This window comes from Balaenoptera physalus (assembly GCF_965194825.1).
Source record: "Balaenoptera physalus genome assembly, chromosome: 5".
Lineage (NCBI taxonomy): Eukaryota > Metazoa > Chordata > Mammalia > Artiodactyla > Balaenopteridae > Balaenoptera > Balaenoptera physalus.
In genome coordinates, this window is record NC_138884.1 from 114,817,718 (window position 1) to 114,836,835 (window position 19,118).

The 19,118-nt window shown below is 39.1% G+C and overlaps 1 protein-coding gene across 9 annotated transcripts in view; it reads right to left on the reverse strand.

Annotated features, from left to right (window-relative positions):
* SLC9B2 (solute carrier family 9 member B2) overlaps positions 1-18,430 on the reverse strand; it is a 45,674-nt gene extending 27,244 nt beyond the window's left edge. For 4 of the 9 annotated variants that reach the window (XR_014263920.1, XM_082462875.1, XM_082462873.1 and 1 more), the window contains exons 1-4: positions 17,294-18,430; positions 5,257-5,388; positions 4,419-4,596; positions 385-555 (exon numbers count right to left, since the gene is read on the reverse strand). Coding sequence is in view for 8 of the 9 variants with exons in the window: in XM_082462875.1 (XP_082319001.1) it covers positions 385-555; positions 4,419-4,596; positions 5,257-5,346 (439 nt within the window). In the remaining variant the exon portion in view is untranslated. Of the gene's footprint in view, positions 1-384; positions 556-1,054; positions 1,131-4,418; positions 4,597-5,256; positions 5,389-8,845; positions 8,968-17,293 lie in introns of those variants that run through there. The other 5 variants (XM_082462876.1, XM_082462872.1, XM_082462871.1 and 2 more) reach the window with 4 other exon arrangements.
* Between the last annotated feature and the right edge of the window lie 688 nt (positions 18,431-19,118).

A 19,118-nucleotide genomic window follows, 5' to 3' on the forward strand; every position in this document is an offset into this window, starting at 1 on the left:
TTACAAATAAATGCTTGACTACTATCTGGCTTAGCAAAGAAGTCATTCACATTATGACGAGCGAGTATAGTGTCACCATGAATATCGGTTGATAATTTTGTTTATGTTAATGAGTAAGACGAAAATGAACCAATGAAAATGCATGTTGGAACTTCACTTGTCAGTGATGTGAATGACTAACAATATAGTCAGCTCTGATTTGTAGCACTTGCTGATTTCTGTCTTAAAGATACTTCCACCATGGCTGATGTTAAGCTACCAACATGGTGTCAAAGAATGTGGATTTAGGAAGAGAGCATGAGAGGCACACCATTATATATTATTTCCATAATATGACTTAAATATGACTTACTCTGAAGAAAACAGGATGTGTTTAGCACTTACCCAGAAGGGGAGGCAGTGGAGGTAATGTAGGTAACTTAATGAGCCCCAAAAGTTTACCTCCAATGACGGCACAATAGAATAGGATTATAATTCCGAACAGGTTTCCTCCAGGAAGACATTCAGGGCCAGTAATTGACCAAACTATAGCCCACAGAAGAACCACCATGGTAACTGAAATAAATGAGGAAAACTAGTTTCTACCAACAAGTGGTCATCTGCAGGTTTTAATATAAACATTAAAAAAAATGAATACACATACAAATATTTATAATCATGTGTAAGTTTTAAAGAACATCAGTAATATAAAAAACTGGGTAATTTCCAACCACCTTAAAAAGTAGGATATCACCAGTGCCTTTGAATCCACCTGTGTGCTCCTCCTAATCCCATCGCCCATCTCCTTTCACACTGCCAGAAGAAACTACTATCGTGGATTTTTTTTTAACTATTCCCTTATTTTTCCTTATAATTTTACCATAAATATTCATTAGTTAATAAAAAGAGAAACAGTCACTATCTATATCCTCTTCGCAGAAACATGAGAACACTTTAACAATCACACTCCAGTATTTTAGTTCTGCCTTGAATTAAGCATTATTGTTTAATTTATTGTTTAACTATTGCTTCTTTTCTATTGTCGATGTTTGTTTAGAATTACCCACATACTTACCTTCTTTTTGATCATCATTCATTATGGCATCTCAAACCTTTCATCTGGACAATTATTTTGTTGCCCGAAGTATTTCCTTTAGGAGAGGCATGTCTGTTAGAATGTGAAATATGTTCCCCTGTTTGAAAACCTTGTGTTCTACAAAATTGTACACTGACAATAGAAAGGCACACGGAAGAAAGAGAGTTGGGCAGACTACTCACAACTCAAAACTTGTGACCGAAACACTAACAGGAACAACGACGATCCTAAAAAAAGTACCAGCACAGTTAAATCTCCACTAATATTTGTATCTCCCATAGTCAACCTCTTCTTCGCAGACTTAAAGCACTGGAACCGCACTTACGATGCAGAATCTTGAGAGCATTTGCCCTAAACAGAGAGTAGTCCCAGCAAATCCTATCCAGACTGTAGCCTTCTCCATCAATCAAATGGTTTGTTGTTGTTAATGTTTTGTTTTGTTTTGTTTTGTTTTTTTATCTGAGGTCAGTGTTGGCAGCTTCTTCATCACATGTGGCTTCATTAGGCAGCTTCATGTGGTGGAAAGTTTAAGTCTTTGCGCCCCTAAGAGAACAACTAAGCGCCTCAAAAGGAGGTACTTACACAGGGCGCTCAGCGTTTTAAGAGGCTTCATCTTTAACGTTAGTAAGTCTTTATCTTTAGTTGTAATAAAGAATATCCCTGATCTTTTTTTGGGGGGAGGGTTCAATTCACTTTGTACTTACCTGCTATTGTTCGATGATGTTAAATATTAATATGCCAGGAAACACTAGGTACAAAAATGCAAACTCCATATTACACTGACACAGTTCCCTATTTACCATCGCATATAAACTAATTCATGGTGCAGAAACACTCTGTAGCAGAGCATGCTATATTTCTCATGAAGATCTGCTGGTAGCAAATTTTTACTTATCTGGAATCATCTTTATTCTCTTTCTTAAAAGATAGCTCATCTATGTATACAATTCTAAGTTGAGAGTTACTTTCAGTTCCTTGAAAATATTATTCTTTGGTTTTCTGTCTTTCGTTACTGTTTTGTAAGTCTGATTTCAGCTCTTTCAGGGAATTCTTTTTCTTTGGCTGGTTTTAAGATCCTTCTTCTCCTTCAGCTTTCTGCAAATTCAGTATATGTTTAGGAATGGCTTCCTTCTGGTTTGCTTCGGATTTATGCTTTTTATAAATTCTGTATTTCTTCAAATATTTTATCTCCCCCATTCTTCCTATTCTTTTTTTTCCGGAACTATGATTAAACAGTCACACTCGCCTCTCTGCCTTGCTAACCCTAGTTTCATATTTCCCATCTTTGTCTTTGTGTATTGCATTGTACATAATCTCTTCAGATCTATTTGCTAGTTTACCAAGTTTCTTTCCACTTAACTCTGCTGTCTATCCACTGTTTTAAATTTCAATTACTGTACTTTATTTTTCATCTCTAGAACTTCAGTTTGGTTCTTATTAAAATCTGTTCATTTTTATAAAGAGTTGTTTTGTACTCATACTTGCTATTTCCTCTTTAGCTTCTTTACAGATATCAAAAATATTTTATATTCTATTTTCTGATAATGGAAAATGTTGCAATGTTTCCTTGTGCATTTATTTGTGATTTTTTGTTTGTTTTCTTGCGACAGTGAGCTCTTCCTTGCAACTGTATCTCTGGGAATTGCTGGAGCCTTAGGTTGAGTCTGACTTTTTCCAGATAGGATTTGCTTTTACCATGTGTTTAGATGCTTACAAACTGGGACCACTTTTAGATATACGTTCAGTTTGAGTTATTTTTCTGTGAATTTGGAGCACAAATCAGAATGAAGTTACCCATTTTTAGTGGAGACTCTCCCCTCCTCCAGCCAGCACCACAGTTTAGACAGACAGGTTTAGTTACTGGGCCCCTCTGCAGGGCAGGTTTACCTCAAATCCACCATCACGTTGGGTTCCGACTTTGTGTGGGTGAGGGAGAATGATTTGTCCTATGATACTTCTCCCAACCTGGGCGGCTCTAGCAAAGCCTCCTATACTCTCTTGGTTCTCAAAATAAATCTCAAGTTCATTGGTGTTTTGCAGAAGCCTCTGGAGAGAAGGCCAGCTTGAGTGTTTATTTATCTCTCCTACTTATAATTTGTTTTTGGTGTCCGATGACTTTCTGTTTTCTTGACAGATAAAAGGTATATTTAAAAAGACTTAAACTATTTTCAGATGTTTTCACTGGCATAAGTGAAAGGATTATTCATTGAGTCTCCTCTACATATTGCTAGAGATCATGTCCAATGTCCTGTTTTTTAAACCCTTACAGAATTGTTCCAGGTTTTCTAGGCTTATGATGCTATTACAACAAAATAACAAAGGGGCCTTCAGTATCATACTTGGCTTCCATTGTCCCAGTGGCAAATGATAAAAATGTTTTTCAGAGCTCACAAATGAAGTATACGTATAAAGAAGTGAGCCTGATTTTTCAGTAAATATAACTTCTAGATCAAACATGTTACATTCTTCAACATATTTACTGGGGGAGGCCATATATTTAATGATGCTGTCATTCCTCAACACAATTTTTGAAACTGTCTTCAAATGTGCCTTTATAGAGAAGTTTCAACCCCATTCTCCTTTTTCTTACTATATTACACATCCTCCAATATACATGCAGTATACATGCACACACACACTTCCTCTTTGAACAAAAACAACATTATTGAAATTGAACGTCCATTTATTCATCAAATTGATATCAGAATAATGTTGGGATGCCTCCAAAGACCAAATCCATTCCTAAAAGACAAATATATCCCAACCCTAACACATCAAAATAGTGCAGAGATAAAGTCCCCCTCCTTAACACCCCCCAATTTTAAGTAATAGCAGCAATAAGTTGAATTGGAAACCAGGATCTTTACTTACAAAATGATGGATTTGTTTGGAACTATAAATTGAGCTGTGTTTGCTCAAACATTAGTGGCATGACTTAACAGTAATAACAACCAACATTTATTTGGTGCTTTTCTGTTTATAAGTAATTTCTCAGTCATTTTTCTCATTGGAGGCCTAACGTTATCCTGTGAAATTACTCAGATACAGAAAAGGAAAATGCCCTTGACCTCTGCTCTCTCCCTCTTCCTGCTAGCGGGAATGGTGGTGACAACACTGCTCTTGGTAGCCCTGTGTTGAGAATGGTGGAGCCCTGTCAGCCTGGAACCCTGAGTGACTGTGGAGCAGAGCTACGTACCGTTATGAATTGTTCAGCTTGTAGTTTTTATGGGAGAGAGAAGTAAACGTCTTTTTGTCCTTTAAACCATATTACTTTGGAGTCTCTCATTATAACGACTTCATCTTTTACCCTCTTGTTCTGAATTCATCCTTATCATTTACATACCATTTGTTATTACTCTATCCAGTAAACCACGTGGAGGGCAAGCAAATGTTTGTCTTAGTCTTTGCAAATGATTTGGTTCAGCTGGTGTTTCTTGCATTTTTTCACTGCTATTCAGTAGGTTACTTCCTTCTGTTGGTTCATTTCCATCTATACCTCTGGGGTTCATAACTGTTTCCTCCTGTGTTTAAAGCAATTAAAAAATCCTTAAAACTATATATTTGCTGTACATTTTTATAGGTACTGAGCCATCACATCACAAATCAAATTTCTGTTGCTAGGATCAAGGCTAACACTTTACAGAGGAAAAGCACAGCTTTATTACTAGCTAATTGGAGAATGCTCAGAGTAAGAACAAACTATGGGAGGAGTATTTACCATTGAGTCACTATTTGCAGCATTATAAATGCTTGAGTCACATAAAATTTCATTATGATTTTCAATACTGGGTTTAAAAATTAGCCTATTTAAAATATGATTCAAGGCAATAGTTGGTAAATATGTCAGAGTGATTCAGAAAGAGATAATCATCTGTGGCGAAAACAAATTCACATTCATTCATTTACTTTAACTTAAGCAATAAAGAGGGAAGAAACCAGAATCATTCTAGGGGTTAGGCTGGGAACACAAAGCACTTCACAGGCTCTCCATGTAGGGCCAGCTGCTAAGGACTATCTAGGAAAACTGGCAGTCACACCTACTACACCAGTTTGGGGATTTAAGAATGGGGAGAATTGTTAATTGAGTGATAGAGAATGAAGAGAACACAATTCTGTCATCGATTTGGAAACGTAGTCCCCTCCTTAAGGAAATGGTTGGGATGTTCTACATTTGATCATACCTGTTTTTCTTGACACCTGGAGGCTGTGTGATTCACCTCTGTGGATGGTTCTGAATCTTCATGGTTAATTGTTTTATCTTGATTCTCCATGATTTATAATTAAGAATATGATAGAGGGAAGAAGAACAGGATCTGTTTTGAAGGAGAAAGAGTATAGATGTAGAACAGCAATTTGAGATTTAAATGAATGAACTGTACTTATTTTTCCCCTTAGTGGCTAAAATATTTTAAATTAGACTGTTCTTAACTTTCAATTGCTAATCTTTTCTTTGATTACAATATATAATCCTAATTCTTACCTACCTTTTTACCTTTCTTGAAAAAGCCCTTGTTTACCATATTTTTATATGATTTCTTTCCCACCCTGTTTTCTGACGTATACTGCAAATAATCCCAGCAATATTACTGTTCAATTGTCCTCTCTAATGGGCCAACTTGAAGCAGGAAAGCCCCAGGTAATTTTCCAATGTTGATATGAGGAAATGAGTCACCAAAGAGAAATCTATGGATTCCATCATATTCAGAGAAACCAGAGTCACTAATTCCTGCCTAGTTCTTATTTCAAAATTGAAGTTAAAAAAAATACAACAACAATGATGGAGCAGCCACAATGTCTTAGACACTGTGATAAGTGCTGTGACAGACTCTTGGTGGTCACTGTGGGTAATTCAAAGATTACCAAAGCACATCCTTTGTTCTCTACAGACTTACAGTACACCAAGAAAAATAAATTTGTATGAAGTAACTAAAAACCCTGTAGGGCAGACCTGTAGGTTGCCTTCATAAACACCCACTTCAATCTCTTCTCCCTTGGCTTCCCATGCTATATGGGCTGAAAAGCCAAATATTCCAATTCCTAGCTACTTCTGCAGCTAGAGGTGGCCATGTGTCACAGTTCTATGCAATGAGATATAAGTGGGAGTCCCTGGGGAGGGCTTTCATTCCCAAACAATAAGGCAAGACCTTTCAAGGATCATACTGTTTACTCTTTGCCCTCTCACATTTCTTTCTCCTTCCTAGAATGTACATATACCTCCTGGAGGGCCAACAGTCATCTTTTAACCATGAAAATAAAAATCCCTATGCAAGGACAGTAGACAAGTAAGAAGGAGGACTGGTTCCTTGACGACATCATGAGTTGCTGAGTCAGTCTTGGACTGCCAAGGTTTGAAGTAATTGTATAAACCACTATTAGCCAAGTTTGCTTTTTATTAGTAACCAAACTTATTCCTAATGCAACAAGTACGATGAGTATTATAATAGAGGTACAAACTATAAGCATTGGCAGAACCAAAGAGAAATTATGTGAGAGAAGGGAAAATCTAATTCAATACACATTTGAGTACCTAATATGTGCCAGACACTATGCTAGACCATAAAGACAGGGATAAATTAGCTAGGACCTCTGCCTCAAGGCATCATTTTCTGTTTAACAAAATGCCAAGATGTTTGCATTTAAAATTTCAACGAAAATGATATCCTTTCCACCACCACCATCATCATTTTTCTTCCTTGCAGAATACAATGTTGGCCAGAGTGCCATCTCAAAAAGCCTTCAGTTTGATTTTTATTATATATTATATAAAATAAATACAAGTATATAGAATGATACATTACATATGTGTATGTGTTTATGTATATGTATATATAGTTTTTAAAATTTAAATACTTCAAACTTTAGACTCATGAGAAAGAATGGCATTTTGACAGGAAAATGCTGGGTTCAGAGAACCCTTGTCTTAAAGTCATAGAGGCATGAAAGCCAGTGTGGTGCAAGGGAAAACTCTGTTAGAGCCTGTGGTGGGAGGCTATGGATAATGAGAGATGAGGCTGGAGAGTTAGGACATTGTATCCCAAACCATGGCACTTGGCCTTCACCCTCTGTAGAGACTGACCCCCTAATATAGTAGGTGACAAAGTCTATTGGCCCTGAATTTGGACAAACCTGGGTCTAAAGTCCAGCTCCATCATATACCAAATTTCTTAGGCTGTTTGTAAGTAATTCTCCATCTGTACAATGGAGACAAGAGTAGGTCCAACCATGGATATGGTAGGCATTCACTAGTGTTGGTTATTAGCCATTCATACTCCTCCTCCCTAATTATCATAAATCTCTGAGATTCTTTTTGCTTTTCCTCTTAAAGCAGGACAAGGTCTCCCCAGTCTTGAAGAATTTACTACATAATTCCATTCATTTTCTTTGATCATGCTTTTAACCTCTTCCTTTCAAGGCAAACTTCTTGATTAAGGGACGTAACACTACTGGCTAAAATGAATTTGAGAATTCATTTTATTAATGTTATTCTAGTCCTTTTTAACATAAAAAATCAAAATTGGGCATGTTGTACAATATATGCTATTTTCGAGAATTCATATAGTTTTGTGTTTAAAAAAATGTCCCTATTCTCCCATAGTCTCCACCATGGATACCAAAGTACTGTTTGAGATCAGAGAGGTATTGAAGAGAGAAAAGGTAAAATAAAATACCGGTATTTTAATAAGTCCAGTAAAACAACTTACAACTGGTCAGCTCTGTTTGTTTATACTCTGCTATGTTTCCATTTCCAAAAGAATACTTAAACCACTGGTCTCATTTCAAAACCCAACTTAAATTTAGAAAAATCACAAAAATGTAACTTAAAGCAACCATGTTCATGGCATTTATTGTTCATAGTCACTGGGTCTTGAAATTTACAATATTTACAAATTTACAATAGTATATCCCCCATTAAGAAGGCAGAAGAAGGTAAAGAAATCAGAAAATATGGAAAAATGAGCTTTTTAAGGACCGTAAGAAATATCATGAAGTCCATTAAAAAGTAGAAAGTTTATACTCCTTACTCATAGAGAGGCTCTCAAGTTCTCAGAGCGCATTAACTCTTATTTTGAAAACAATTCTAATGATTTTGCTCATCTGACTTCCAAACTCTCTTATGATGTTATACATTAAAATGCAGGAGGAGATTGTGATAGAGACAAATTGAGAGCAGCGTGAGTGACAGCTGACAATGAAAGAGATGGAAAAGATTGCAATCTAATGCTACAAAATGTGGGAATAAGTGTCTTTTTCATAGGGGATATTTATAGTTTTGGCCGGCCAAGCATCTTTCTCCCCTTGTTTTGGTGATAGCACACTAATTTTCTTCTGTGGAATCCATGCCTCCTCTATTTCCCATACACATGGTTCAGGTGAGACTCTTATCCTTCCCTCTCGAATCCCCATGCTCCACCAATGCTCCAGAGATGAGGACACGCTTGGCCAGCGAGGGAACTCCTTCCCTGGTCACCTTGACCAGTTCAGGCATGAGCATGTGACCCACAGCTGGCCAATGAGAGTCAGGTTTAGGGTGTTCACTGGAACCATTAAGAAAGAGTTTTCTTTCTGTCGGGGTTGCTAAGCCCAGACTTGCTGTTGACAATCGTTGTAACATACAAGAAAAGCCTTCTAAAGAATGAGGTAACTAACCACAGAACAAAGCAGAGTCTTAATATGGAAAGACAGAAAGAGAAAGCTCTAAATTAATAATCACATTGCTGGTACCCCTGAAAGCAGCTCCTTTTCAGTTAGGTGAGCCAATAAATTTCTTACCAGTTTGAGCTGGGTTTCTGTCATTTGCCACCAAATAAATCCTTAGTAAGAATTTTCATACCTGAATTGGCCCTGAAGGAGCCCCTGTATAGTAACAGATGTTTAGAAAGGTGATTCTACATCTTTAAGAAAATGAAAATGAAAAAATTAGGTGGAAATATTTTGTTTTAAAAGGCATTAAAATATACAGTACAGTTTAGAGCTTTTCTTTTCTTTTTCTCTCTCTAGAATTTGTTTATTTATATATGCATCAAAATGTGAACTCAAAAACTATACTCCTTAACAAGATCACTTTAATTCTTTTCAAGTTGCCTGGATGGTTCATAAATATTCAAACCTAGCATTCTGTGTTGGCAAATTTGTAGAGCTTTTCTTTAAAGCGAATGTTAAACAAAAATGTTATAGTCAGTAAAATAGGTGTCAGTTACCAATAAAATTAATTTAAGTGAAATGCTTTGTTTTTCAACAATGCTAGTTAAATGATATACTATAGTTAACAGACCCTAATTAATTTTTTTATTGTGTTCATGGAAGTCTTTAAAAGTCTTTGGGTCCAGTGAAGGTTCAACAGAGTTAAGAATCGATGTGAGATGCTAGGTGTCTGAGATGGAAAAGTTAAAAAGTGAGGAAATATGGAGAAACTAGATGGCTTCTAAGCAGCTAAAAATCACTCATAGTTTAATGGAATAATAAAAGTTGGAAAGGCCTTTAGAAATTACCTTGCCCAATCTCTTTCATATTTAAATAAGAAAACTAAAACTTAGAGAAGCTAAATAACTTTTCTCAGTGAACACAGCCAATATCAGCCAAGCCCCATAGTAAAACTATAAAAATTTGTGAAATGAGATAGTTCTTTAATCTATAGCTTTGACTTCATGTCCTTTCTATCAAGTCACTGCATTATAATTTTACATTTTTGTTATATTTTGTTTAAAATTCTACTTGTATATACCCATAGTTAATTGTAAGTTTGAAAACACATTCCACAAGCAAATATAAATATTAAAATTTTCTATCTTTTGTTCAGCTCTACTTTTTTCCATTGTTATCAATGTTATAGAGTTTATTACAAACAAAAAATTTTTACTAATCCATTTAAGTTGTACAACATTGGTAACAAAATGAATGAAATAAGAACTTTTATTCTATTCTCTTGACAAATATTGTTTACATATTCTGAATTATCAGTTAACTGGCTAGGTGACAACTTGCCACTTAAATATGACTTAAGATTCTAAGAATTAAGAAGCTTTTCATTTAAAAAAAAATCCAGTTAAACTTAGATGGTTTGAGAGATTTTTGTATATCAGAGAATTATACTGAGAACTAGGAAGGCAAGGTACATTTTAAATAAACAGTAAAAGGGCCTATACACAGAACCAAGTTTTTTCAAGTTTTTTTTCCTGCCTCTCAATCAGGATATTGCTTTATTCAGACTGATACACAACCTGTAAACCATATTAGAAAAAAAATGTATTTTTTTCAAATGGGGAAATTTTATAGACTTCATAAATTCAGTAAATAATGTGAGTTTAATCTAAGTTCTCTGACTCAAATACAGATTTCAATAGAAGAATGAGGCTTGACGTAAGCCCAGGGACATGGCTGTTATGACTGTTGTGACTGCCCACTTGCTTATAAGTTAGTAGGTCAAGTATTTTCTAAAAACAAATGCAAAGGCTATTGGCCAATCATGCCTCTCTTTAGCATTCCCAGTATATGGAATTTCCTACAGGACTGATACACATACTTAGAAACTATCTTGATTTAATTTGAGCTTTATTTTCCAGTATTAGGCACATATGCCACCAAAATCATAGAGCTGTGGACTTCAAAGGAACAGTCTCCTTTGTCTTTCCTCCAAACTTGAGAGAAAACTGCAGATCAAGAATAATAGATCAAGAATATGAGCAGTTCTGGTATGTATATATACGTAAATAAATAGGAAAAAGTATGTTAACAGTAGTTGCCTTTGGGGAAGGAAATGGAGTTGTTGGAATTTCATTTTTATTCTCTATGTTTCTTTATTGTTAGTATTTTTACAATAAGAAGATTTTCAGGGGCTTCCCTGGTGGCGCAGTGGTTAAGAATCCATCTGCCAATGCAGGGGACACGGGTTCGAGCCCTGGTCCGGGAAGATCCCACATGCCGTGGAGCATCTAAGCCCGTGCGCCACAACTACTGAAGCCCGCGTGCCTAGAGCCCGTGCTCTGCAACAAGAGAAGCCACCGCAATGAGAAGCCCTCACACCGCAACAAAGAGTAACTCACCGCAACTAGAGAAAGCCTGTGTGCAACAAAGAAGACCGAATGCAGCCAAAAATAAATAAATAAATTAAAAAATTTTTTAAATGCAATTTAAAATACATTTAAAAAGAATTTATGCAATTCTTAGAGCTTTAGAGAAAAGATAATGATACAGCTTTCCTTGGTGATAATATTTTTCACAGATAGACTCTGGTAATTTGATTTTAGGTAACTTAATTCCACCACAGATAGACTCTGGTAATTTGATTTTAGGTAGCTTAATTCCACCTGCCACAATTTAAGTCATTTTTTTGTTTTTGCGGTTTTCAAAGAAGATGGGGGAACTGCCTAGGGTCTTCTACCGCAATTTTCAAATATTTTTTTAAGCCAGAGACCTTTTGCTGAATGAAACCTTATCCTGAAATCCAACAAATGGGACAGATAAAGGTGGGGCTGCAGAAGCCCTGTCCACTCACCCCTGTTCCTCCTGGCAAGTGAAGCACACTTTGAAAACCACTTCCGTAAATATGCTTTCATATACAGAAAGAGGTTTGTTAAATCAGCCTTCTCTTTTTCAGGTTATCTTGTTAATCTAAGTGTTTAATAGTGCTTTCTGTAATATTCCAGAGGAAATGAAAGAATTATCAACTTGCAAATGTCCACAGGCTCTTGGGCAAGTAAAATACACTTACTGCTATCAACTGAATTACTGCTGAAAGATCATTACATGGATAAAGACTGGTTGTTTGTGTTATTTTCTGTCTTTGGTAGGACAGGCTGGCATTTAATGGGGTGACTGTAGTGAGAATTTACATATATTGCTGGAGTACTCTATGCACTGTAGTCATGCATTTGAAAAAGCATCTCCATGACTGTTCATTAAGTAGTCTATAACAATTATAATAAAAATCTCCTATCTTTGGTGTTCATCCATTTATGTGTTAAAAGTGTAGGGTCTCCATATCATACGGTATTTCTATGTAGAACATATTGAAACTTTCCAATTTCTGGATTCTGCTAATCAACTCTGATCTAATGCTCATTTCCCAAAAGAAGCCCTATTCTGTCAGTGAGGAATTCAGATTAAGTGAAGAGTAGGGCTTAAAATTTCCTTGACAATTAATTACTGAAATGACTAAGAATGTCTCCTTGAATGAGAACTACCTTATCGGAAAGTATTAAGTGTTCCAACTGCATGCAATCAAGTTATCAAAAGAAAACAACCACTATTCTATTTGGTTAATTAATATATTGATTTGATTGAATCATCATGAAGTAAAACACTATGCAATGAGATAGGAATAAAAGGAAATTATCCCTAGGTAAGAAGGGACCCAATACTTGCTTCTCTTTATAAAAAATCTCTCCCCCCACCCAAAGGCAAATATGTTTAATTGAAAGTTTAAAATATTACTTTTAGGCTTACTAAACTCAGAATCTCCAGAGACTGAATCTCCCCAAGTGTGGCAATGTGACTTATTACCTACCTAAGAGCCATTGCTCAGGTATGCCAGTGGGTCCCTTCGCCACCCCTAGGAATAAATCATGACTGGTCTAAGTCAATCTCTGTAACATCATTCCTCTTTGCCAGCTGTTGGTTTAAGGATGAGCATGATTCATTTCTTGCCAATGAAATTTGCGGGCAAGGTTACTGCGGACCACCGGGTAAGATTTTCCTTCCTAATATAAAGACAGAGAGGCAAGAGGAGAACCCTCTTCTCTTTTTGCCTGTGTGTGTGTGTGTGTGTGTGTGTGTGTGTGTGTGTGTGTGTGTGCGTGTGCGTGCGTGTGTGCGTGTGTGCGCGTGTGTTAGCAGGGGAGGATGAAGCTGTGGATGGGGATTGTGTTTCTTGGAATTCTAGCAGCCATCATTTATCCATGAAGAAAAAGTCAAGATTAGCTAATGGAAAGCAACCTGGACCTTGATATCAACGTGCTACTGAACAAACCCTGGATCTACTTACCTTAGACATTTCGTCGTATGAGAAAAGAAGCTTGTATTTTTGAAGGCAGTTTTGGCTGAATATCCTGTTACTTATAGCCAAAAGCATCCTAACCAATACAACAGGTGACTCTGATGCAGAGCCGTCTCTGGGAAGCTCTGATAAGGAGCAGCGATGAGGAACCTTTGGCTTACACGTCTCCCTAGCTTCTTGACATGGTGCAAAACCTTCACAGAGGATGAACAAATATTGATAGAACACTGCCTTCGTATCGAAATTTCTCAAAAATGTCCAGAAAATAACATTTCAGTAGCTAAAAATCAGTGCCAAGGTTTTTAGCACCATTCTTTTAGTCTCTAGAGATTGTATAGCTTGTAAGGTTATGTATTTTTTCTGCTCTATCCCTGAAGTTTAGTTGTAATATTTGAATATTGAATTTTTAAAAGTTGGGCTTATAAACATATGATTGTTACTTTCCACTCATGAAACAAAACAACAAGAACAACAAAACAAAACTACCATCACTGCCTGGGGTTTCATGTTTTACTTCTCTACTTGGTAAAGTTCTACGAGTCATTCAAGAGCTAACCCAAATGTCACCATCTCAGTTAGTATTTCCTAACTCCATGTAGACTAACTCTGTCCCTCTTTTTTCTCTCTAAGGACTCATTCATTCAACAAACCTCTATTAAGCTCTTACCATGTTCTAGCCCTTGTGTTAGGGATTTGAATGTGAACAGTCTGACACAGTTCCTATACTCAAAGGTTGCAACCTAGTCAGAGAATGACAGATCATTCCCTAGGTAACCATAATGAAGTGTGGTTAAGTTTTAATTTAAGGCACATGAGATAAGCAACCCCATCTTTTCACAATCATTGAAGTTCATCAGCCTTTTACTGGGTTTCTATGGTGTGTAAACACAAGAGACAGAAAGATGACTGAGATGCAGTCTCTGCTCTTTAAGAAAGGGACAGAGATTGCTATGTGTTCACCAAACCAGTTTCCTCTGCTGCCTAGACACACAGATAGTTGACATTTCCCAGCCTCCCTTGCAGGTCAGTGTGGCAAGTCCCTGAGTCTGGCAAAGGGATGTCGGCATAAATGATGTGTTGTACTTCCATTGCTGTAAGAAAGCTCCCATGTTTTACATTATGTTCTCTCTTTTCCTGTCCATTGCCTGGAAACTAAGGACTCCAAGGTCTTAGGGGATGGCAAAGCCATAATATAAAAAGAGTTAGCGTTCCTGAATCACTGAGGAGAAGGCCACCAGCTGAACACCTGGTTGGACTTTATATGAATGAGAAATAAGCTTCTATTGTGTTAAGTTACTGAGGTTTTGGAGATTATCTGTTACAGCAGCTAGTGCCACCTTAGGGTAATTTAATTATAATGTGAGAAGTGCAGGCATAGAGTTAAACAGGGGAGAGCAGATAATGCCCTACGTGGCTGATACTTGAATCAAGCCTTGAAAGATGACTTAGTTTCGAAAAGAAAATAAAGACCATTACAGGCAGAGGAATCACATGATTAAGGGGTAAGGGGTGAAAAGCAAAGTACAGGTAGGGAATTTTGTGCACATCCATGTCAATGAGATAATAATGAGCATCATATGCAATCTATGTGGAGCGATCAGAGGAAAAAGGATATGGAAACCCTGAGTGTAAATCCTTCTTGTGTCATTGCCTCCTAATTGGGCCATTTGGGGCAAGTTACTTAGCCAGTCTGGACAATTTTCTTCAACCGCAAAATGGTGATAATGCCTACGTCACAGAAAACCTTAAACTAGTACTAAGTACATCATGGAGTCCCAAAAAAGTCCCCCCAGTGCTTTATCTTCCTTTCACGAGATTTTCCTTGAGAAAGAAGCATACATGTACTGTACTGAAGAGCACAGATAAGGGACACTGGTAAACTCAAATCTTTCATTCCTCCTTATGAACCACAGAAACATAAATAATAGATTCCTAAAAAAACACACACATAAAGAGCTTTTACCGTATTGGCAAGGTATACTTAATAACTTTATAAGGCTGTTCAAAACTCTTTCGAACTTATCATCATTGCACTTTCCTTAACATGTATGACCCAAGACTACAAAGAATGCTCCCTCATTACACAAGTGCATATACAGGGAGCTCCATTTCCCCACATACTGGTTTCCTAGGCTTTGTGTGAAAAAGATGTAAATTCCTTTTCCCCAGAGGAAATATCTGTTCTATCATTAGGGTTTGGGTGCCAACCAAGAGTCGGTGGCCTCCCAATTATCAACAGGACTCGTGAACAGTTAGTTACGAACCAGATAGTCAACAATCTCTTGTGATATACTCTGAGAACGTTTTAAACGAAGAAATGTTTTACATTATACTTGTAGAGCAAGAGACTTCAGAGATAATCTAGTGTATGGGTAACAAACTCAAATACCTTCAGGGGGCCAACTCAAATACCTTCGGGGGCCAACTCAAATGTAGGAGTCTGTAGCAACTAGAGAGGGCAGAGCCCAAATGAAGGCATTCAAATCACTGCCAGGCCCTGGATCTAATCTCATGGTTTCATTTCCCATCTAAAGAAACTGAAGAGGTTAGGTTTAGGTGGCTTTTAGAGGCTATACAGCAAACATATTACTCAGAGTCAATGCAGAAAACAGACACGATGCCAAGTATTTTAAGCAGAAAGAGATTTTATACAGAGAATTAAATGAATTGTTGAAAGGCTAGAGATTGTTGAAAGGGCTACAAGTGCAGGGTCTTGGCTGGGCCTCTAGGAATGACTTCTAGAACACTACTAGATGAGCCACCAGGGAATATACTATTTTTGCCACAATCAGGAGGCCTACAGGAACCAAAGAGTTCAAGAACATACTGTACCTGTGACCCTGAGAAGCTGGGATCCGGAAGTTGTCTGGACAGGGAACTCAGAGTATGTTCACTACCTCCCTCAGCTGCCTCTTGACAGCCAGAGAGCTGGTGATTCAACAAGGCATGCTGAGTCTGGTTGCTGTAAGTCCCTCCCAACACCCACAGCTCTGGAGCCTGGACACGGGCACCTTGTGCACCTTCCGTGCTAACAGAAAAGAGCCAAAAATATCAGGGAGGAGCAGGGAGGCTTCTGCCTTATCTCTGCCTTTGGAATCTCAGGCAAGTCATCCAGAACTCTAATTTACACCCAGAACTCTGGCTGGAAGGGAGTCTGGGAAATGTTTTTAGCTTTCCCGTTTCTCCTGTACAAGAAGGCACACTAGCCACAGGTAGGAATGAGTGTGAGTGCCAAACTTCCATATCCAGCACAGCAACTTTCTGTGTAGGCCCCACGATTCAGACCTACATCACTGATTTTCCCTACTTATTCTATCATGCCTTCTATGGAAACCCTAAAAAGGCAAAAATCTAGTCAATAGGACTGTAATTCTAAAGACCTTAATATGCTAGAAAATACGTGAACCGGTCATTTTGCTCACATCATTAGTGTAGGGTAAATCACACTACCTAATTAATCGTTAGGTATATTCTGATCCATTGAATTTTGAGCTCCTGAATTGTATTCCATTCTTATTTGTATCTCCTGTCCCCAGGCCTGCTTGGCCCACAGACGATGCACAGGTATTTGCTGAATTGAAACGTTTCACTCTTGACTTAGAGAGAAACAGTAAACCAGAATTTCATGAGATACTGTATAGCAGCAATAATATCAGGTGGAGGGCTCATTATAGACGAATGGGGAAAGGGGGTTTTAGCTTTTCAGAGAAAACAGAGGTAGATCTGGCAAAGTAAAGCACCTGCTCTGTCTCTAGCCACTGGTGTCCTGGATTTCTTGATGGAAGGCTAAAGTCAGTGGTGTCTTCCTGCTATTGATCTTTTGGGCAACAAAACACACCAGAATCCAGGGTGAGATAACAAGGCTGACATAACAAGCTGATGCCTGGTAAGTAAAATAAAGCCACAGACTCAGCGTGCGCTTTGAGCAGGGGCTTATTTATATTCCCCAATCAGGAGGAACTGATTAGTCTTAGCACATCAGGGGTGCTAACCCAGGCCACAGTAGCAGCAACGTATGGTGGATTTTAGAACTAAAACAAAACGAACAAGAAAAACCTACTCCAATAACAACTAACGACAGGAGACACACACACCCACACACCCACCACTCTGCGTACAACCAGAAGGCGCTGGGCGCTAGCTCCCAGCCTCTGGCCCGGCACTAGAGGATTGCCGCCACGGCCGCCGGTTTAATTTACGCTCAGTGCTCTCCGGGGGCTACTCACCTAACGCTCTCCGGCTCAGGCAGCCGGTTCAGCCCCACGGATGCGAAAAGGGGCTCCAAGGCCTGCGGTGTAGCCTGGCGGAGCCGGTTTCCGGGTGGCGCATCGCCCCAGGCGGCGGCGGATGCTGCAATTATTGCAGATAGCGGGGCGCTGGGCGCGCCGCCGGGTGTCCGCGGCCCCGCCTTCCCCGCGGCGTGGGCGGTTCCGGGAAGGCGGCCGGGCGCGGGCTGTGTGGACCGCTCAGGGAGCCCGGGCGGGGTGGGACCCCGTAGCGGCCACCCCACGCGCTCTCCGCGGGTTTGGGGCCTCAGGGGGCGGGCGCGCGGCTTGACTGGGGGCCCGGAGCACCGCGGGTCCACTTCCCGGGACCTCGGGGCGGCGCCGCGCGGTGGGCGGCCTCGCCGGCCCCTGGGGACCGGACGAGCGCGTCTCCCCGGGAAGCTACGGGGATGGTTGCCCAGCGCGCGCCGACCCTGGCGACGTCTCGGCCGGCGATGACGAGCTCCTGGGCGAGGACGCGCAGCACTGCCTCTTGCGGAGCCACGAGTGCGGCCCGGGCAGCCAGTTGCTGGCTTTATCGCTCCCTTCTACATTCTGGATTTTCACTCCACCTTTTTAGTTGTGCTTTTTAGAAGTGTCTTCTCAGGTGGGGCGGGAAGACCTCTCTTCAGGTGACCAATTAAGTGGGATAAAAGACTTGTTCTTCTCCCTTTTATCGCTTAACACTTGCCCTTCTTGCGTTTCAGATTTTAACTTTTCCATCAGCATTCATTTAATTCTGCCTTCCATTTCCGTGTCTTCCTTTCCTCTATATTTCCCTCCCCCTCCCCTTTCAACTAAGTGTGTGTATATGCGCGTGTGCCCCTTTCGGAAATGAAAATTTTCTTACCTGTTTTTCACTCCTTTAAGCAAGTGCCAATTTTAATCGCCCTTTTGCAGGCAAGAGGTACAATGTCACGTCAATGTCTCCACCAGGCAGAAACCACTCATTCTTCCCTCTTAGGTCCTCCCTTATGGAGAGAATGGATGAACCTAGGCTCCGTCTATTAAGCTTCTCCAGAGCATCTAAAATGATTATTTTCCTAAACGGAACTCTTCCTCTCGTAAAGCTCGCAAAAGTTTCTAGCGACATCCAGCTTCCTCTTATAACAGGAATCAAATATATTTTTCCATTTCTTTCAGTCATATGATCATTGATACATCACATGATTTGATCAACACGACTTTGGAGAACATTGAACTTTTTGGCTAGTTTTTACTTCGTTTTTATTGTTTTATGGTTTATAGTTATCTCTGAGAGAACTAACTCTGAGGGAGCATTTGTTAATATTTAGAATCCATTTTGCAGTATTCATCATGTGTTTATTTATGTATTTGGCTGCGCCGGGTCTTGGTTGCTGCATGAGAGATCGTCCATCTTCCTTGTGACATGTGGGATCTTTAGTTGCGGCACGCAGGATCTAGTTCCCTGACCAGGAATCAAACCCGGGCCCACTGCATTGCGAGCGCCGAGTCTCAGCCACTGGACCACCAGGGAAGTCCCATCATGTGTTTATTTAGAATTCATTTTTTCATAGCTTACATACACATGTATAATGGCTCAGAGCATGAAGTACTGCATAAAAGCTTAAAAGCTTCAGTGTTCATTACTTCACTTGATAAGAAGTTACAGCATTTTGATAATGATACATCAAAAGAAACCCAAGTCATTTGGCCCAACTCCCTAATTTTACAAAGCAAAAAACTAAAATGGAAGAGAAATTGGATGACTTAGGTTCTAGGTAACCAACCAAGCTACATGTGGTCCAGTAGTGGAATACCTGGT